This window comes from Dermacentor andersoni, chromosome 1 (genome assembly GCF_023375885.2).
Source record: "Dermacentor andersoni chromosome 1, qqDerAnde1_hic_scaffold, whole genome shotgun sequence".
In the NCBI taxonomy this organism is placed as follows: domain Eukaryota; kingdom Metazoa; phylum Arthropoda; class Arachnida; order Ixodida; family Ixodidae; genus Dermacentor; species Dermacentor andersoni.
The window spans coordinates 132,035,482-132,057,884 of record NC_092814.1 but is presented as its reverse complement, the minus strand read 5'-3'; the positions used below and the strand labels follow the sequence as shown (position 1 = coordinate 132,057,884).

The 22,403-nt window shown below is 43.0% G+C and overlaps 1 protein-coding gene across 3 annotated transcripts in view; it reads right to left on the bottom strand.

Annotated features, from left to right (window-relative positions):
• Positions 1-22,403, bottom strand: part of LOC126545906 (short transient receptor potential channel 4-associated protein-like) — a 119,416-nt gene that overhangs the window by 22,645 nt on the left and 74,368 nt on the right. For 2 of the 3 annotated variants that reach the window (XM_055062042.1, XM_055062043.1), the window contains 5 exons: positions 13,925-13,969; positions 13,072-13,099; positions 12,275-12,367; positions 4,992-5,082; positions 2,043-2,183 (listed from right to left, as the gene is read on the bottom strand). In XM_055062042.1, the coding sequence (XP_054918017.1) occupies positions 2,043-2,183; positions 4,992-5,082; positions 12,275-12,367; positions 13,072-13,099; positions 13,925-13,969 (398 nt within the window). The remainder of the gene's footprint in view (positions 1-2,042; positions 2,184-4,991; positions 5,083-12,274; positions 12,368-13,071; positions 13,100-13,924; positions 13,970-22,403) is intronic. The other variant, XM_050193944.2, reaches the window with a different exon arrangement.

Below are 22,403 nucleotides of genomic sequence, written 5' to 3'. Positions count from 1 at the left end.
GTATACACAAGTGTTTTGCATTTCGCTTGCATTGAAATTCAGCTGCCACAGTGGGGGCCAAATCAGCGACATTGAACTTGGCAGCACAAGGCCATAGCCACTGGGATACCACAGCGGGTGGTTATATGGAAGATACATTAAATATACAAGGTTTGCTGTTCTCCTAATGCTGGCATTTATAAACCTATCTCTAAAGAAAATGATACAGATAGTAATTGGTGAGTGCTGTGCTACGCGAGCAGGCAGAGCACTTGCAAACACATGAAAATGAAGCTATTCTAGCCGAAGCATAGCCGAAGACAAAGGCAAGTTTTTCGTCTGATGTCACTGGAGCACCGTTCGCAAAGCCACCATCAGTAGCGCACGAGGCTGATATAAATGTTGGCGCTCTTGGCACTGTGCAAAGACAGCAAGTACAGTTATTCCGGGAGTATGTACAAGAACTCTAATAGCGAGATCGGCAAAGCGCCAGAAACACTGTCGGCCATATACACAGATGCGTCTGGTGACGGGAGCAGGTACTGCTAAGAGAAAACTTGCAGAAGCGTGAGCGAGCAGTCAAAGCAAAAAAATGCATAGGGAGAGAGAGAGAAAGTGTGATGAGACAGCAATGAAGGGACGAGGGGGAAGGGGGGGAATAAAATGTTGAAGCTTTCTGCATGTGAAGGGGTGTACTCCCACTCCTGATGGAGGTGACAGCGCCAGGGAGCTGCCAGAGGCTGGCAGTGTTCCCCACATGTTCGCCACTGGATTCGCAATTTTGCACAAGTCACTGTATAAAACGGAATGTGCGTGATCTCGGGTCGTATAATTGAGATTTTTTTATGCACTTTCTGTATGAGGAGTTCGCCGAGAGTGCACTAATCTACCGTAAAACCTAAGACGTCGCAAAATCAGCGAATACATAACTGGGGTTCCACTGTAATCAGTTGTACATATATACACTGACGAAACGCTGATGGATAAAAGCAACTTATGGCGAGAAATAATACAGTTAACTTGATATTAGTCCAACAAAATCATTTTAAAAAATGCGCACTCCTGAGCATGTACCAATGTTTGAGACACCGTTAAAGCAGCACAGATGTCGGATTGGGAAATTATACAATCTGACAGAAGCTTCAGTGCCTTCACTACTTCTGTCCTTTAAAAATTATGTAGCCGTGTCAACCAAAGCACAAGTTTTGCATTGTTTGATTGGGGAAGTGCTAGAAGCACTAGAGGATACCCTATTTTTCCAAACTCCCCAATGTGCTGAAAATTGTTAAGCCTAACTAATAGTAGTTGAAGTGCAGTCTTCATTTCATACGGTGCATGGCGTTGCTCATGGAAGAATATCAATGCTAATATTAAAAATGTGTCGAAAAACTGTCGATCAAATTGACCGATTTTTTGGGGCTAGTAAGGAAAGAGTTTAATCAATCTTTTGCAAAGTCAATTTTGCAAGTTTTGAACAGTCAAAGTATGCAGAATATACGACCATAGTCACCCACCTGTGCTTGAATGGTTGCCACATTGCCTCAAATTAGGGCCGCAAGCATGGCAAACATCCTACCATTGAAATAAGCAGCCAACCCCTAATCCTAGCCAATGCATCCATGATCATCACAACAAGCCATGCCACCTTGTACCACTCATATGTGCATAGCACACACGTGCAATTAGGACGGGCTCTTGAGCATTCCTTCTGGTGTAAAACTGCAAAAGGTGTCCTAATGCTAACCGATACAGTCTAACATGAAAACAGCTGCTTGTCGTTGCAGTGAATTACTGGAAAAATGTGGTAGCACCAGCCATCAATGATTTGCCTCACCATAATGCCAAGATTGGCGGCTGTCAAGAAGATAATCTTCCTTTACCAGTTACCTAATTTACACAAGCTCCAACAATAAAGAAAATGGTGAATTCATATGGTATTTTACAATGTTTATAACATTATAAAACAACATTTAAAATAATAATGTTGTAACGCTAATTAAAATACATTAAGTTTTCATATATGCCTCCCAATTTACTATTTTCAATGCACTTCACACTTTTACCTTTGCCTCAGTACTGAGGATCTTGTCAAGCTGCCGGAATGCCCTTAGATTGAACTTGACCAGCTCGCCCAGGAGGTCAAAACTGCTTTGAAGCACTTCTTTCTGGCGGACATTACAGTTGACTAGGTTGCCAGCGACCAGCTGCAAGACATTAGTAGTGCCATGAGGTCAAATAAAATTTGAAGCACATGTCCAAGCCACATATATATGCATATCAGACAGGCTGATACACTTCTGTATTTCAGTTAAGCGCACACAGCCTCATCTAGTGTCAGCTGCGCTCTGCTACATGACAAAAGATAATTTGAAATGTATGGCAATAAGTAAACAATGCACACCTGAAATGTTGAACACAATTTTAAAGGGGTTGTCCCAGGATATTTTTTCTGCTATTCAGTTTTATTTTTCTAAATAAAGGCGGATGGATACCTCTAAACCCTTGGAAAAAAAAAAAAAAAGATACTGTCAAGGTTCAGAGCACCCTGAATAATTTAATAGCTTTTCTACAGCCAGTTTCGTTTTCGTTTTCCAGGAGGATATTGTGTCGTGACGTCAAGATGAAGTACGTGGTCATGTCAGAGTAGGCCACTGCAACGTTTTGACCCTCGCTCTGGCTCACTCAGTTGTCCGCTATGCTGCTACACTGGCTTCCACAGGAAGTAGCAGCATACGAGGCGACTGAGCGAGCAAGAGCAGGTGTCAAAACGTCGCTGATGATGATGTAAGCAAGTAGCCTGAATGAATGGATGAATGAGCGAAAATTTATATGCGATTGATCAAAATTGCGCAATTGGTGCAGCTGTTGCACTCTTGCTTTGTGCATGTTTACGCTTGCTTAAAAGTGAGCAACCAGGTTTCAATGACCACTCAGGTTCTGAAGAAGCTAGCCCATTTGTCCATTTCTACAGAGTAACTGCTGTGCAGGCAGTATGTATATGCAACAAAGTTTCACAATAAACCGGCATAGAAAAATGCAGGACTTTCCCATATAGCATACAAAACAACCAAATCAAAACAAAATAGCTTCTCGCACAAAAATCGCAACTAGCCAAAATTATACATCAATTGGGTGCTGGCACTAGATGGTGCTAAGGTATATGTATTTTCACGTCCAATATTTCATGGGTAACAGTCGAAGTGCCTTTTACTTTGTTTGTCTCACAATGCATTAAATCGAAACAGTCGCTCACTGCAACAGGTATCCCGACCACGACAGAAGAATCCATATGTGTGGTTGCGGTGTTAGCAACCACAGCCCCACAGGGATATCATCAAGGCAGTGTGTCATGAGCAACACAAAATACAAAGAAAAAAGAAGCCATAGAGCCCTTCCACATGGTTTGCACAACTCCCGCTGTTCCTTTCTAAGCTATGGCCACGGTGTAGAATTATGAGAGGTGTGCGAATCGCCATGCTGAGAGCACGTGGACAACTTGCAGGTGTTACGACCATCCTCCGAGGCGCAGCGGTATATGTTAGGGGCTTGACATAAAAATTGTAACAGCGCAAACACATGCAACCACAAAGTAACAAGGACGAGACACAAGCGCTGACTGTCAACTAAACTTTATTGATGGAAGACGAATACCTTAATAAGGGGAACGGCCAAGGTTAAGGGAGAAGGAAGTGATACAATCGGGGAAAATGACATTGCGCATCGATGAACAAACGTGCCGGCAGTCAACGGAATCAGGCGCAGAAAAAAAAAGAAACCTAGAAAAAACTAGAAAAAAGAAAAAAGGCGAGGGATACTAACATACAATCAAATCAGTAAGCGGTCGCTTCCAATTGAAGCTCTGCAGCAAAAAGTGATACAGAGGGGGTGCTTATGCACTTGCTGCCATATTTCTGTATGTGGAACACTTCCAAACTGATGCGCGCCGTCGCGTTGGCACTCTTACCGAGAATCTTTCGTCTCTCCTAATCGAGCCTCGCAACCTGTGCATTCAATTACGTGTGCGACCAAATGTGTGTACTTGTCCTTTAGGTTACTTAAATTTCGGGCATGTTCCCCCAAGCGTTCGTTAATGCAGCGGCCGGTTTGGCCGACATAAGCCTTTCCACACTTCAAGGGAACGGCGTAGACCACTCCTGTGGAACACTTGATGAATGGCTTCTCAAGTTTTAGCTGACAACCTCTTTTTTTAGAGTTGCAGATGCGTGGGCATAACTGTGCCAGCTTGTTGGGTGCCGAAAAAACAATGGACACCCCATGCCTGTTGGTTACCTTCTTGAGACTGTGCGAAGTCTTGTGCAGGTACGGCACAACCAAAGGCTTGTCGGTCTTCTGACGGTCATCTTTTCTTATTATATATATATATGTATATATATATAACTGGGATAGTTTGCCGATAGTGGCCATGGCATAGCCCCAATATGGAGTTTGTTACCTTGAATGTTAAAAAGTTGACCCCAACATCAGTTTAAAGGAGGTGTACGAACCCTAGATACCAACGAATAATGCATATTGTTTCTGAAAGAGAGTGAACAATTTTTTAAATACCAAAGTTTGAATTAAATAAATTTTACTGTATTGCTGTTGCATATCTACAAACACCATTAGGAGGTCTATTCCGACAAACATTTACTGTACACATGCTGGATATCACTGGCACTATGAGCCACCCCAAGCAGAAGCAAGCACAAATGTAAAAAGCTATGGTGTTAAAGCTAAAAGCTTGAACCAGGTGAAATGTTGGCACAGGGCTTGCTCATTGAGTGTGCTTGGTAGTGTCAGTTAGATTTGCCCAAAAAGAGGACTGTCCATGAATTTACCTCTGTGATACCGAATGTGGCACTAAACACAAACGCTAAAGGGCGGTAAAAATATGTCAAGCATGCAAACAACTACAGTGCTTAGCCTGACAGACATAAGATTTTATACGCTGTCACAAGACAGACCACAAATGCCACTAGGGCTTGTCTGTAGACAATAAGTGCAGCACATACCTGCAGTAGGCCTCTGGAGAGGAGGAAGTCTTGATCAGCACTACTGGTGCACCCACGCAGATAACTTTCAATGGCACGTGACAGCCAGAACCTGCATGCAGGGAGGCACACAAATAAAATTCACGAAGTTGTCTGCTATCAAGCTGGCCGATGCATTGTTAACTTCAACTGCAGAACATCAACAAACACAGAAATAATAATTACATAAAGTCACTAACAGCTTCGATGCGCCAATCACATTTACATAGAAGATCCAGGAAACAGCAAACACAAGGAAAAATGATTTGTTGGCATCATGTGCCAGCACAGCAATTCATAATATAACAAACACATCTGTGTTAAAGGGGCCATGACACCAAATTTTTTAGCTTGAAATATGCATTGCATGTTCAGCCATACACAAGCTGACAAAATTTGAGTGCATTCAGCATGATAGAAAATTGGTATTTCAATTATTTTTATATAGCGGCTGAACTGTACAGCAGTCTGGCAACACTGAGGGGTGAAGAACTAAAGTGTGTTTTGCATGGTCAATCTGCACGGCCAATGCATGGTTTCATTTTTGCTTGTGTATTTCTGCAGTCAGCCCAAAATAAGCTTCTGCAGGTGTTCTTTGGTTTCTGCTGCTTTTATCACAGGAGTGAAAGAAATGTGGGCACAGTGCAATGATGATGTCCTTGCTGTGCTGGTGGGTATGAGAGCGTGTGCGGAGCAAAGAGAGTTCAGCACGACATGCACGTGGTTTCGGGCACTTCAAGCCATGACAATGGCGGTCACTGTTGGTGGGAGGGGCTTAGAGGCAGTGATTTCACACTGAAATTCAGGGTTAGAATATGTGCTGAGAGCAGAGTTTTTTTGTGTGTATAACCATATTGGCCCCTCTCCTCTCAGTTACAATGATAAACTCAGAACAGGGCTGATACCATGTAAAACTATTTCAATCTGTTTTTATTCCAAATCTGTCATTAGCCTTCCGTGATAGGTCAGAATGGCTAGTGTCCAGCCCATATGGTCGGGCACCACTCCCAAATGGGCAGAGCATGAGCCATTTTGACAGATCACGAGGACTAATGGCTGATTTGGGGGAAAAAAAAAAGAAAAAACACACAGATTGGAACAGTTTTACATTATACCGGCCCAGTAAAGTATAAGCTAAAGCTAACAAATGTGCACTTATCTCCAGTGTTAAGCTGAACCTTAAGAATGCAAACTTGATGTATTGGCATCCCTCTACTTTGGGTGCTTTGGCATGTAAGATAGACCTTTGTGCAAATCTGCTCTCTTTTTGAGCATACACACCAACTATGCAAAGCTGCTGCATACAATTATTGGCAGTGAAAATGTCAATGTTTGACCTCCATCTCAGGGTCATGTGCAACTTCGGGACGTTCACCTCGTGCAACTGCTGGTGAAACACTATTCCAGCCTTATTTCAGCTAGCATACATTCCCCAAAGCTCCTGGTACTGGTACAACGTGGAGCCTGCTACCCACATGTGCGGCTTACATGATGCCATGCGTTGCGCATATAAGCAGCACTCGCAGGGGTGGGAATGCCTAAAATCATTTTATAGCAATTTTTCAAGCAGATAAAATTTCATCCTGGAGCACATTGAAGCAGTCTGCAGCACATACATCTTATTATTGGAACAGTCTGGAGCACGTAAATTTCAATTTAGAGTATTATTACAATTAAGTGGGGTAACAGTCACAAAACCTTGCATTCTGAAGCATTAACCCTTTCCCTACCGTAGAACAGTTGAACTCGTCCACACAGTTTGTAACACTCCCACCGAAGACAAGCTGGGCTCGTCCACACTGGAACAAGCACTTGTGCACTGCTGCAGTCAGGCTACTTTGATAAATTTTGTTTAGTTCTTTTTGGCTTCAACAGATGGCACAGTAAAAAAAAATTTTAAAAAAGACGCATTCACAGCTTGCATTTTGACTGAGTAACATTTTGATGCTGGCAACTGGGATTTAAGGATGGTGGCCTCCTCTGGTCGTGTGCATGCTGGCAAAGGCTCCGCTCCAGAAAAGAAGGGGAAAGAAAACAACAACCACGTTTGTTTGCGGAAGATTTGTCGGGCTAGGACAGTGAAGAAGTTCGATTTCCCTCCAAGAGTGGCAGCGATGATACTGAGCAGCATATCTATTCCGAGTTGTCGGATTCGGACGAGGACAGAGTCTCGACGTGTCGGCAGTGGACAAGGTATGTTTTCATGGCCACGCCTGGCATAAGGTACCTGTGACACAAGACGGGAACTGTGCACCGTATTTTGAATTGTTTCTAACGAATGAACAGATTTCCTTCTCGGCGAAACCAATCGCTACATGTACCTGGTGCGAGAAATGTGGAGTAGCACTCTGCACCATTCCGTGCTTTGAAATGTACCACACCAAGTCTACAATTTAGGGATCGGACATCCCTTACCACAAGCATGAGCCCCGCTTGTCACAGTATAGTTTTTGAATTTCCAAAGAGACATTTTTGCAACGAGGACTACAGAAAGTCGGAGACTCTCCGCTGTGCAGTGCAGTGAAGCCAATCCTCTCTCCATACTTTGAAAAAATATTTTGCATGTACCTTACAAACAAAGTGCTTTTAAGGATATTTTAAGGTTGTTTCAAAATGCGTAGAATTATTAGGCAAATAAATAAAATCGGTATTTTTGTATTATTTTTGGCTAAAAAACCCTGTAGGGAAAGGGTTAAAGAAGTGTTGGTGAAGAAAAGCTGGTGAAGTGACTAGAGGTGTTTTCCAACAGAAGTTGTGAAGAAGCTAGGGTAAGTGAACACCACAGTAGTTTCTTTCAAAGACATTTCTAGGTAATGTGACAGCATCAACAATCTCAAATCAAGACTCTGAATGTGACTGACTTCGCTTTGCCATTCACTAGACTCACTAGAAGCGTCTAGACATCTGGAGTTCACGTTGAGCGAATGGGTATATGCCCCCTGAATAAGCTAAAGGGAGCGACATTCCTCCTCTCTTGGTCATTCCTTTTCCAAGTCAGCTCGCTGCACACGCCTTCCCTCGCCGCTCGACCTATCAGTTGGCACTACTTGATGGAGGCGATCATGCGGCACAGCAATGCGATTGACGCAATATCAGGATTCACAATCAAGAGCAACTGTCATGGTGCTGCCGCAAGAAAAACTTTGCCATTAGCACGTGGACGTTCGCGAATGTTTTTGCGGAAACGCAGGAAGCATGGACAAGCCCAACATGTCCTCCCCTGCCCTCGCTCGTGGCTCGGGTGGCAATATAAAACAATGTCGCTACCCCTAGTTTTATTCAGGGTGATTAGTTGGGTGCCGCTGTTCGTGCCCACATGATGACCAGGATACGAAAGTTACTTTTACATGCCCTCTAAGACGAATGACACAATGCCCTGCACTATGCTGGCAATCTCTCGCCTGCCAAAGCCACAGCTGCCAATCTGGCGCAGGTGGCACAATTTCAGAGATTTCCTGCTTTCGTCGCAATTTGGTGCAGTAATTTGCTTGAGTATCAAAATAGTGCAGTTGGCACAGCAATCCCACCCCTGCGCTTAAGGAGCGGGCTTCTCTCGCCCTTGCCTCAGCATCCTTCCCTGCAGCATCTGAGGTGGACAGGTGCTTTTTCTTGGCATATTTACCTTTGATGATTTTGGTTATCAGTTGTGACCCAGTAGTACCGTGACCTCCTGAGCAAGGCCCCTTGTCAAGGTGAACCTAGCTAGCTACAACTGTGGTGGCTGAGTGGACATACTGGGAGAGCCTTTAACCATAGACTGTGACTGCCATTTTAGTGCTGTAATTCTTGGTTGTACCTGCCTCCTGCACATATATAATGGAATAAATCCAATTGTTCACTCGGTTCCACCGCAGAAGTAGTCTTTACGTCTCGCCAGTGAGTCAAAGAACTTGAGGCGTGCCTTTGCATGCCTCGCAAAGTGGGGATGAACCACGGTTCTCACTTTTAGACATTAGCTACATGGTACCTGGCATGTTAGCCCAAACTCCCACACGTTAAAATGTGGCACAGCAAGAATGGCAATACAGCTTTTGGTTGTGCTTATCTGCTGCTTCCATAGTCTCTCAAATTGTACTATACAGCTCCAACAATTGCGCAGTGCTATACAGATACGGAGAACTTTATTAAAAGGATCCTGAGAAGCGCCGCCCCTTAGGGCAACACCGCGGGCTGCTCCCACTTGGGGCAGTTAGGCCTAACCTAACCGCCATATCGCAGGCTCTCTGGACAGCCCAAAGCTGATAATGGTATTCCGAGCTCTTGATGGCCAAGTTCCACTTCTGTTCAGTCATGTCCTTATTCTCTCGCAACGAGAGACACCGCCAGAGCATGCGATCTAAATTGCATGTCCCGCCGCAGCTAGGACACTGAGCTAAAAATGTCCGAGAATAAACAGTGCATGAAGGCCAGACTAGGATAAGAGCTAGTCTGAAGCATCCTAAGGGTTATAGCTTGAGGTCTTGTCAGGTTTTATGTGGTGGAGGAAAGATTCTTCTCTCCAGATAGAAATGTTTTGTGAATTCGTTAAAGGTGAATAGAGTGTCCTGGAACTTTTGGGCATTGGACTGTGACAAGGCTCCTCCTCCCACGCGGACAGTTAGTACGCGCGCCTGGGAGTGGGCTATGTCATTGAGATTGGTGAGCGAGTGTAGATTTAGGCCAAAGTGTGCCGGAAACCAAGTAACTGTATGTGGAGTGATTGCCCTGTTCCTGAGAATACTATGGGCCTCTTTCGCGATGGAGCCCGAGGCGAACGCCCTGACTGCCGATCTAGAGTGTGTATATTTGCGTTCTGTTGTCGTCCAAAAGAGCCAAAGCAACAGCAACCTGTTCCGCTTTAGAGGAAGTGGTCCCAGCCACCGAGGCTGCCGAAACAGCATGGCCTCTGATCTATTGCCACTATGGCAAAGTGCTATAAAGACATGTTAATTCATACCTTATAGGCCTGGCAAGCGACATCAAAGTATCTTGTTCAGTAATTATGAAAAATAAAACCCACTGAGAAAATGTTTGCTGCAGAGCTCATCTCTGTTAAAATAGCAACACATGATTATGTGGCCTAAATAACAACACATGATCATGTGGTTGAAAGTGCCATCTGTGCCATCTGCTGCTGCCTACAAGAGCCATAGTATGAATGTGTGTAGACAAAATTAGCTGCTCATTGCTTGGCTGCACCCATCTAAGTAAGGACATGAAAAGCAGCTTCTACATGTGATGGCTTGATCTTGAGGCATGGGAACTAACCAATGCAATTAAGAGAACAAACAGCTCAATGGCTGTGTGATCTGCGACGGCATGCATCAGATCAAACCTTCGTGTGCAAAAGCTGCTGTTCATATCCTTCCTAAAGCTGTTTTCACATGCTGCAATTCTGTGAGGCAAAATGCTGTAGAGTCGATTGCCTAGGATACTGTCACATTCTTGCCGAATGAAATAAGAACTTCTCTTTGCATGTCTCCTGTGCTCTCAACCCAAACACTGCATGGAATGCATGGTATGAGTCGCAATACTGAATTAACTGTTGTGCATTAAATGCATGTTTAATTAACTTCTCTTGTGCCATGCCATTATCCCAAATTCTGAACAAAAATGGCCAAACTATATTTTAAGACCTCAGTTGCCAACATGTTCTGCTGGCTCCGTCAGAATAAGCTCGCTCCTGCTTGCACTGCCCTACCGACTGTGTGCCGCCATCTACCAGAAGCATGAAAAAGCATTGAGATGAAACCAGCATGTCCATGGCACTGCTAGAGAACTAAATGTACCGTTGATGAGCTAAGCTCGTTCATGACTCTTTTTACCAGAGACATATGGACGAACCCAGCTCACCCGTGGCACAGAAGGGATTAATGAGTACCTTACGTCATACATATCTATGTATGTTTGATGGGGCTATTCCATCTGCATGAATTATCTGGACTTTTGAATTAATTAGTTGAATTAACAAGGCATCACTGGATAAGAAAATGAAAAGCAACGAGCATTTGTTGCAATGCCCAACTGTGCACAGCACCACATAGTGCGAGCTTTAGTCGTGGAAAACATTGTGTAAAATCTGTACACTGCTTTGCCACTTGCAAACATCTTAAACATGGCCTGGCTCATATAAAAGCTTCCCTCTGTCTAGGCTAGCATCTCTATGGCTTCCAGTTTATGATGAGTGGAAAGCTTCAGAGAAGAATGGGCAATACCGTGATTGGCTGTCCTTTTCTGCAGTACATTCCAGTATACAGAACTACCACTTGAGATGCTTACCGTACCACTTCTTTCACACGTTAAGGAATGCTGCATGACACAGTTTGACGATTTCAAGAGTTCAAATGCCTTTTCACATAGAGTGGCAACCAAGACATGAAAAACTTGTCATTCTTACAAGGTAGTACCACCACCTTGTGAGCATAGGTAGTAGACAACTGCAGTGTGACATTTCCTGTAATTGCATTTGATTCAATCCAAGCTTATAATGCATTTTTTATTTAAACTTCATATATTGTGGATCAAATCAGCATGTACCACTGACAGCACATTAACAGAAGTCAACTGTTCACCGAGGAATAATGACACACTACAGAAATGAGCTTATGCTATTTGGCTCCCTGTGTGCATATCAATAAGCACAGATGTGAAAAAATTCATTGACCATTACAATACTCCCTAATGCGAAATTTGAGCGCAGCTCTATACGTGTTTTCATTTCACGATATATTGGCAGGTGTGGATAATCTGCCTCGTGCGGCACATTGTAAACAGAGCGAAGTGTGGAGTGACTGCTTCACTAATCGGGAGATTGCGTGAGGAACAGCATGAGTGACGCGTGGGCGTGATTCATAGCAGTAATCGCAGACCGACCTCTGCTCATGCAGCACTTTCTTTCCATATATGGTATCCTGGGCACATGCGTAGTGGTCATCGTCAAAGAGCCTGTCTTACGTGGCACTACGTATTTATTCACACGCTTTCGTCATACCCTCCTCCTCTGCTTTCCGTCTCATGCTTCTCCTCCCCTTTCCTCCTCACACTCTCTTTACTATCGCCATCTTTCATCCTTCGCTGTGCTGATTTGCTCAGTTACGAGGGACAATGCCAATGCTTGCCGCAGGAACAGGCGCTTAAGAGCCGATAGAAAAATTGGCGATAGAAAAATTAAGCAGGCTGCCAGTAACTACACGAAGCACAACCAGTGAAAAAAAAAAAAAAAAAAAAAAAAAAAAAAAAAAAAAAACAGCATTATGATCCAGCAACAAATGAATAGAGATGCCTACCTAAAGGTGGAGCTACCTGCTTCCTTCTTGAGTACTTCAACTATTTTGGTGAGGAGGCCCTTGCTGCCAGTGCACATCAAGTTGCGATCAAGGCTGCAGAAGGTGTTTGTCAATCAGCACTTATAACAACACAGCCTAAGGGATAAAGTAATGAGGATCATGTTTTCTCTCTTTCATTACATCACAACACAAAAGTGAAGTGACATTAGTTACAAAGAACAACTTAAAGAGTACACCCCCTACAACAACATACCTGCCAACATGTGAACATCAAAATTAGTAAAAATCACGCAGACATGCACAATAAGGTGGGGGTAGGGAGAGAGTAGAGAATAGCATGCAAGTTTTTTAAAGCTTGCCCTGAGTACACGCATTTTGTAGGATACATATGAGCATAATTAGTTATGATTTAGCTTTAGATGCAGCACACAAACAGCAGCAAAATTGGAATGGCAGAGACTGACAAGCGCAACTTTTTTTTTACACCAGAGTCACTTTTTCGGTGACTTCATTGTTGCTGATTTCACCTGCTTCACGAACTTGAATGTATTAACTTTCTTGAAGCAAGCACCCCTCTGGTGTCCTTTCTCCATCAGAAGACTTCCAACGGAAAAAGCGGAGACCAAAGAGCAAAGCTATTTCGCGAGTACATTTTATATATTATAAAACTTGTAAAACTTGATGGAACATTTATAAAATCATAAAATGAGCCCAAACTTCTAAATTTTAAAGAAAATTTGGAAGAGTTGGCAAGTATGCAACACTCCAAGAAAAAAAAAAAAAGAAAGTGTACTAACCTTGGACTTTCAACACTTCGTGCCAGTTCTGAAAAAATAAAAATGATAAATATAAAGAAAAGCTGGGTGGTTTTTGACACAGAGCTCATATAAAGCAGGACCAGTGACTACACAAAAAATGCCAACACAAACAAAATTAGAGCTCCGTACACAACTGTTGTACAGGTACAAAGGCTGTGTGAGCTTTACATTTTCTGCTTCAACGAAAATGCACAAACAAGCTTTTCAAATAACATTAAACATTTTATAAAAACTGTTTAATGTAATGTTTATGTACAGCCGTGAGCAAAAGTATATGGACCACAGGGTTGCCGAAAAAGAAACTGAATTTTTTCACAATTAACACGCATAAACTGAAATCGATAAATGCACGGGAATGTTTGGACTGCAGTCCTCAATTGCAAGTTACATTCACATGCAGAGTACAAAATCAGCTTTATTGCACAATCAGCTTTATTGCACAATCCTGGGCAAGTATAACGTAAAACTATTCCAATCTGTTTTTATTACAAATCAGTCATTAGCCCTCCATGATAAGTCAGAATGGTTTGAATCCAGCCCAGATAGACAGAGCCCAAATTTTTTCACCTATCACAAAGGGCTAATGCTCTATTTGGAATAAAAACAGATTGGAAATGTTTTACATTATACCGGCCCTGGTTCAAATACTTTTTCATGGGTGTACCTGAATGATTTACTGTTCCTTATGCAGATGCTAAAACAAAAAGCTGAAGGCAGATTTTTTCCCCCCAGAGCTATCGTGTATAGGAATGCTGAAGCAGTTGAAAGCAGCGAGCTTATTTCAGTGGCAAAAGCCGATTGCCACGTGATTTAGCCAACAATTAACACGTACTTTTCCAGTAGTTGAGCAATGTGCAGACGAAGCTTCCAAGCGGTCCTAAAAGTGAAAAGGTTGGTCGTTGAGCCCTGTTGCAAGGCTTCTGTAGCATGCATACTGTTACGAAGCTCAGGAATGTGAGAACTGGTTTTCTCAACATCTGGAGTTTTGGAGCAGTGAAAGCTTTATTATGGCCACAGTACATATCTCGATGATAGCTCCTGCTATGTGCTGTGTCTTTGCAACTTTCATGTACTGTACCAAGCTAGATTCACAAAAGCAAAAATCTGTGTAAGCTAAACTATGCTTATGCTTATTATTTTGGCTCCGTTAGAACAGTGCATTTATGTCCTAAAAATTGTGTGTTCTGAGTAAGATAGTTACTGTACAGTGCTCAGCAATTGAAACATGCTACTCAGATTGCATGGCGACCACACTTTTTGCACCCCAGGTGAGCGGTGGGTGATAGCTGAGGGGCCGAATGGAGTCACAATACATAACAAATATTCTTGCTTCCATGTGATACAAAAATGCACCAGCTCTGCATTCCAAGGGCTCACTAGTGGCGCAATATGTGCCAGCAGCCACGCACTCCGCGTATCGTATTTCAATCGCTGAGCGCTGTACATGCTCCCAAACGGAGCAGAGTCATTCACAAAGTGCGATCACACAAGTGCAGATGCTATCACGGTTCCATTTGTGTAATCAAATTACTGCTCATTTGGCCATGAAAAGAAACATGCATCAATAAAGAGACTTGCACCTCAGTTGATAATTATGTCTCCTAGCTGTTTGCCAAGAATCTGCAATATCTGGGTGCAAGTTATCCTAAACAAGGATAGAATGCTCAAGCGAGTGAAATTCCAATGTGTAGACTCGCAACAACATATCAGTGTGGCGCTATCTCTCAAATAGAAAACAAAGCTTTACATCCGATGTTTCCAACAACGCTGAACACATATTCGAGAGTAGGAAGTATTAGAAATTTTGTACCCAAAGTTAAGAGTACACAAACCATACTCCTGAAAATAATTAATGCAAAATCCATCTCACGATGACTGTCGATGGTAATGCGATTAGCAATTGTACAATGTAGCGACACACCATATTTTTGAAGTTGTGTTTATTTAATATCTGTAGTGGTCATACCGAGACTTCTGTTGCTTTGGCTATATGCGACATACAATGATATTCAATATTCCTATGCCACTCGCTTGCCAACGTCACCGATCAGCATGGCGGCATGACGATAGTATGGTGCCGACGAAGTGACGACGATGGAATGACGAAGAAGAAATGACAACAATGGAATGACAAAGGCAGTATGACAATGGCATGACTACAGCCAGATGATAAAGCTGGAATGACGACGATGGCATGACACCGCCGCAATGACAACGGATGCATATCGACTGTGTGACAATGATACAATTACGACCATAATATGACAATGGCACATATTCCCGATTCAATGATGACAGCACGATTGCGATAAAATGAAGGAATGACGTCGATGGATTGACAAAAGTGGTAAAGACGATGGCATGAGGACAATGGGTTGACATTACTGAAGTGATGACGATCGTAAAACAATAGCATGAAGACGATGACATGACGACTATGCGACGAAGATGGCGTGACAAAAGTGGGATGACGAAGTTAGAATGACGATCAGGGCACGACTACAATGGCATCACGATAAACATATGACAACGAATGCATGACGACGACTGCTGAGGATGACACAATGACGATGGCGGCATCACGATGGTAGCATAACAATGGTATGAGCACAACTGGGATGAAGATGAGTGCATGAAGACAATGGCATAATGATGACGGCATGGAGACGATGGTATGAGGACACTGGGATGCCGAAGGCAGGACGAAATGCGCCCGGAGTGCCCATATAATTGCTACCGCAACGAAATTTTTTTTTCACCTTAACATTAGAGAAAATTAGTTGCTTTTTACTCAAAATCTCCAATATTGTTCCATTAGTAGGGGTGTGTGAATATTCAATAAGTTTGAATACTATCAAATATTATATTTTTAATATTGATATTCGAATCAAATTGAATATATTGCTGGCTGTGCGGAAGCAGACACGGTTCTTAGCCTTTGTTTCTATATAACATTGGGAGATATTATGCTTAATTTTGCTGTTAGCGAATTTTGCCTGTAAAGCACACTTAGCCACTAAACGTCTAAACTTTGCAGGAATGCCAGCCTCTCAGTAGCAAGGGGCGCAGGTTTGTGAACAGCGAGGGTGCACTTTTTTTTTTAAGCACCATCCCCAATTCTGGACTTATTGCTTGACAGCAAGTGTGATGAGTGACGACTGGCACAGGGTCAAATGCCTCCGATTTTATGGCCAATTGATACGGTATAGTAAGGCACAGGCTGGCAAGGACAGCTAGTGGGAATTACTCAATTTTCCAAGTTAACGTGAGCCAAATGCACAATGACTTACAAGTCCATTTGGTTTTAAATTGAAAATGTAATTGCAATATTCCAAAATAAGTTAGCCCAACTTGCTAATATATATATATGCATGTGCATATCTTTATTTGATATTAAATTCAATATTTTAAGATCAGTATTCGTATTTGATTCATATTCCAAAATTTTGATATTTGCACACCGCTATCCACTAGTGCACAGTGTATTTTTCAAATGACAACACAGTTTTCATTTATAAATAATTAAAGAAGCAACATACAGCTTATCTCAGTATGCCAGTTTGCTAAAGAGGGTCCTGCCAAAACAACCACACTGTATTTTTTTCTCAGCTGCAAGGTGTTATTGATGCATTCATTGTTAAAATGAGGAAGGTGCTGGACAAAGCAAGTATGGCTGTGCACGCAGCTTATTTATTTTTTATTATGCCAAGTATTTGCTTCGAAAGGCTGATTTGTGTGTGCTAGTTTCAGAAAAGAATGCTGTAAATGATGAAATCATGACACTGCATATACAAAACATCTTTACAGTGTCACCTGAAAATGAATGCAGGTGTACTTAATACGGTATGCTGGGCCTATGCGTATGCAAGAAGGGTTTGCTTGTTCTCAAAGCACAATTTTTTAACAATATTTTGACAGAATTCTTTTTTTGATAAAAACAATATCATAGATGGTTGTAAGAACAATGATCACATCAACACTGGTATTTTTTCTCCCAATTCCTTTTTTGCAACTGACAGTAATAACAATGCTGCTGTATTCGCATTAAATAAATTACACGCAGTTACAATAAATTCAGATAAATTTAAAAAATATTTATATATTTTATGTAGATGTTTATAAATAGAGAACATTTTTTTTTGTTTTATGCACAATTCTATTACAAATTGCTAACTGGGAAAAATAGAAAATGATGAAGACAATACACAGTATATTCCAGTCCAGTGCCAGAAGAGAAAAGTTATGGCATAAAAATAGAGCAACTTGCATTCAGGAACTCGATGCAGGCCCCATCTCATGATAGATCAGAAACTTCCAACAGAAATATTACCAAGCAATTCATATCATAGGATTATAATGCAAGAAATTGACTCTCATTGCAAGAGAGGCCACCATTATTTTGAATGTTCCAACCACCATTGAAGCAACTATCGAATGCTCAACTCTTGTACGGCCTGCACCGTTGTAAAATATAACATATTCATCTGTATCAAATATTATATTAGCACTGTGTGACTCTTGGAAAGCAAAACCAAAGCAACCCTGTTAACTGCCGAAATCACGTTACACACTTGAATAGTAAAGACGCCTCCCAAACAAAGAATAATGCCCATAATATGCTCATTTCACTATCAGAAGGTTAAAGGGGCCTGTAAAAAGTTTAATTTGACCTTCAAAGTAATTCTTTTCATTTTAAGAAGTTCCAGCCACCAGCATAACTCTGAAGACTTGCATCTTGTTTTGCTTCCATATATTCCCAGCTTACTTTTATGAAGCATACCCTCATACCGTTTGAAATAATAAAGTGTCACCGATTAAACTTTCACAATGCAGTTATAGTGTGCAAAGACCACTGTGTACTAAAAATTAATAAAATCTGGCTGGTAGTTTTTCATGCACCTTGACGAGTTAAAAAAATTTGTAGGACTCTCAAGATTCACCTTTAGGAGTGGAACACGATAACATTCAAAGATCCCCGACTGCTTCTCATGCTTCCCGGCAACTGGAGCGTATGTAACTGTAATGTTTACCGGGAAACACTAGCCACGAACGTTACGCACGAAGGCGAGCGCCATCTGGAGGTATTGCAAGAAATTGGGCGCACCACTCAGTGGCTCCCGAAATATTCGTGCACCAGCACGTGCGGAATGGCAGATGCTATGGCCGGTCTATGAATGGTAGAAATGCTAGAAAAGGGGTTTTCGCGTAACAGAATTATGTTTTCACGTATAGTCAAATTACAATTGAATGCTATCATGTCTGTAGGACGTGTGCAAGCCATACTTAACAATTTTTCTACATATTTTAGCTTGAGCAAATCAATTAATTCAGTAACTTCCTTGCGCCAACATGGAGGGCCTGGGCATAGGTGGTTCAAAAATCTTTCTGCTGAAACAACGTCCGACGCCGCATTTTCTGCGACACGGGGAACTTAATGCTATCACATTAAAAGAAAGCGAGAAAAGTCAAGGTTGATGTACATGCTATGTGTACAGTAAAAGCTCCTTAATTCGAATTCTGCAGGGATGCTACAAAAATTCGAAATAATGAAAGTAAAAGAAATCACTCGGTTGTGTATATACAGTCGAACCTCGATATCGAACAGCGCGGTGATCGCAAAATAGTTCGATATAGCCAGAGTTCGATATATAAAATCACGCAGAAAACGCGTCAGAAACTAGCGCAAATCAATCAATGAACCAATCGTGGCGCAATAGATACTCACATGAAGCTTCAAACAAAGTATTTATTTAGTTCGCTGAAAGTACTGAAGCAGCGTAGCCTGCTTCATATTAGCAACCGCGTGCTTGACCACGGCGTCCTCAACATAGTCCAAACCGTCCACAAGAGACAGTCCAGTGCCTTCTATTGCGCCGCAGTAGCGGCGTACAACAGCCAAAGCAGCTGCAGCCTCAGTTGCAGTCGGGAGCGGGGCAACATCAGCGCTTGCTGGATCAGCCTCGGCAGCGTCTTCGTTTGGCCGCTCAGCAGTCACTTCTGCCGCGATCTGCACGTCTGTTAACTCCGCCACTGTTTCGGTGCTGTCGTCACCGCCAACGAAGTCCGCAATGCACATGATGTGTGGCTCAGCACGGACAAAGCGCTCCAACTGGCTCCACGGCCGCCTCGATCACGCGTGCACGGCGGGGGCAAGCCTCGCCGTGCGCGCGTGATCGAGGCGGCCATGCTGGCTCCAAGCCGCCGCGTGTGTCCGCCGCTACGTTCAAATGCCGCCCTCGGCGCAACCGATGTGGGCAGCTGTCGTACGTAGCAGTCTGGAACGCCGATCGCGCCGCCGCTATCTTCGAGAGTGTTGCGGGAAAGCTCGCCTCCTGTCAACAGAGCGCACTTGGTCTGGGGCGGCGGAGTTCGATATATCCATTTTACATCCGGCCCCGTTCGAAATAAAGAATTAAAAATGCATGCGATTTTCCATGTGATATAGAAATTGTTCGATATACGCAATAATTCGATATATCCGTGTTCGATATATCGAGGTTTGACTGTAGCAGTCCGACCCCGCATGCATAACACACGCTATGTCACGTTGGTGAGAACAACGTCTATAGTTCGAAGCACTGGTGCAGCCAATGTAACCAGATACAGCCAATGCGGTCCAACATGCCCGACATGCCAACATGCCCGAGATGGTTCTTGCTCTGTCCACATGTTTGTCGCGCCGACCCGCGATGCATGGCGAGGAGAAAAAAAGGTGACCATGCCACTTCGTCGACGGTTGCAGACAGCCATTCAAAGCGGCGCATGGGTTGGGGATTGTTCTGGGCATGCTTCGAAGAAAGCAGTGCTCACAGGTACGGCGTGCGCGTCAAGAGGGGGCGACATTTTGGCTGGCGCAGCGCAAGTGGCGTAGTGTGACTGACCGCAAGCGACCTGCGCCGAAAACGTAAATGCGCCTTTGTGCCACCGGCGCTCACCGCAGGAACAAGGAAAAAAAAAAAAAAAAGGGAGTTTTACATGCCAAAACCACTTTCTGAACAGAGGCACGCCATAATGGAGGACTCCAGAAATTTTGACCACCTGGGCCTCTTTAATGTGCGCCTAAATCTAAGTACACGAGTGTTTTCGTATTTCGCCCCCATCGAAATGCAGCTGCCGTGGGCGGGATTCGATTACCGCAGGAACAAGAACTGCACTCTAAAATGTACTCACGAAACACACCACAACCTGTTGCATGCTGCTATAGGTGGTGACCAAACACATATAGAAGTGTATCATATCGGCGTATCGAAGCGTATTGAACACGTATCAAAGCGGCGAGAAGTTGGAGTGACGCCCTCCTGCGAGTGACGTCGCGGCCAGGATGCTGCTCGTTCCGGCTCGCTCGGCTGCCGTACGCTCCTTCCCTTAGGGCATGCTTGGGGTATTGGCGGCCCGAGCCATACTTTTTGAAGGATATTTCGGATTATTTATGCTGCCATGCCTGAACCACACTTTCGTTTTTAAAACCGCGTTAGTCGTGAAAATTTCCGACTTGGATATTGCAAGCTATGTAGTGCTGATGGGGTCTACTGGTTTCGCAATGAATATATGCGCCGTATCTGTCCATAAGTTTTGCTTAAAGAGAATGCCTGCAAATTCAACATGCGAAGTTATGTATGATGCTCCCCTAAACATTTAACATTCCCTTAGTACTTAACTATGAGAGACATTGCATTTTACATGGAAGAAAAATCTTGGTATTTGGCGTCAACATTATAAATCCGTATTAGAAAGGCACTGCCCAGCGAAGCTTTCATCACGATTCTTATTACTCTGGTGAGTTCGTTTAAACAAATGTGGCCACTGCATTAATGCATAAAAGGAAGAGTTAGGCAAGAATTTTTAGTGAAAAGTTTTGCTACTATTTTCACTGTTCTCTGAAACAGGCACCCAGAAAACGCATTGGCTTTTAACACGACGGCACATCATATATAGGATGTGTATACTTCACGAATACCCCATAACAGCAATCCCTTGAAAGAAATTTTCGTGGTTAAGATTGAGAACCAATCAACTGCAAGCGATGACATGTGCCATAGTGGCCCACACCAGCCTTTATCGACAATATAGCACACCCCTCCCACAATGGAAGTAACCGACTGTCGTTATGGCGAGGCACCCATTGTCCGCAAAACCCAGCAGCTCACTACAACTTCGAATCGAAACCATGAAGTAGTCCTTTACAGCACCAATTACAATGCCTAACGTATACTCGAGGCACTACAGCGCAGCTTAAGGTGCCTTGAAAAGGAAAATTCAAGCACATTCTGCCTTACCATGTCTAGATCCTGCGTTGTTTAATTATACAAACTAAGCACTATTCGCTTCGTCAGTACATAAAAGAAAACCTTGCATACCCGCCTCATAAAGAAGACACCACTTGATCAAGTCTTTTGAGCTAAACTGGGGAATAATGATATCTTCAATATGTTCCACACTACTAATCAATGAGGCTTCGGCTTCTTGCTGGCGGCAGTCATATGGTCCCCAAGGCATATTTCACTCAAATATTTGGCCCAAGCAGCCTGTGTCAGTTCTCCAAACTGATTCGTCATGTTTGTTTCTCAAGCAAGAAACACCAGTAAATTGCTCAAGTGAGTTGAACGTGTAGCAAGAAAAGGGAATAACTATTGGCACATTCCTTTCTGTGTGCTGCAAACAGCTGTAAGCCTCAATCAACTTTACTTCAAATTACCGCCACTTAAATTTAACCAGTGCAGAACAGCCTAATTTTAAGAAGCAGTTAAGAACACAAGTGCTGCTGGCAGAATCTAAAGTTTAGTGTTAAGTCCTCGTGTTACTGCCGAGCGCTTCTGTGAAGAAATGCAAAAATCCTATATTTTACCATGAACTACTTGTCGTGAGCAAAGACGTTCTAGTGGGTTAAAATCAAGGTAAATGTTGTAGAAGTTATCTATAGCCAGCATTTGCGACATTTTCTTTTTTTTTTTTTTGACAAAGAGGCCAGGCGGGCCAACCCCAGAGATAATGCAGTCTATGGTGCAATGTGATTAATTTTTTACTGCACTGGTGCTAATTATGCACGTTCTGTTTGTTTTACCTAGACTGCAACTAATTCTCACGTGTCTCGTTGAGACCTATATTTTGATACCTTTTGGGACTTGCTACGATGCTCTAGGGGCGTAAAATGACTGTTTTTTGACTAAGAGGCAAGATAGATACCCAGATCCCACATTGCTGAAACCCACATGAAGTCGCCAAAAAAGGAACTAGTCTTCAAAATTGACTCTCAGGGGGATGTACTTCAAAAAATCTACAATCAAATAATAGCCATAATGAAGCCAAGGAAA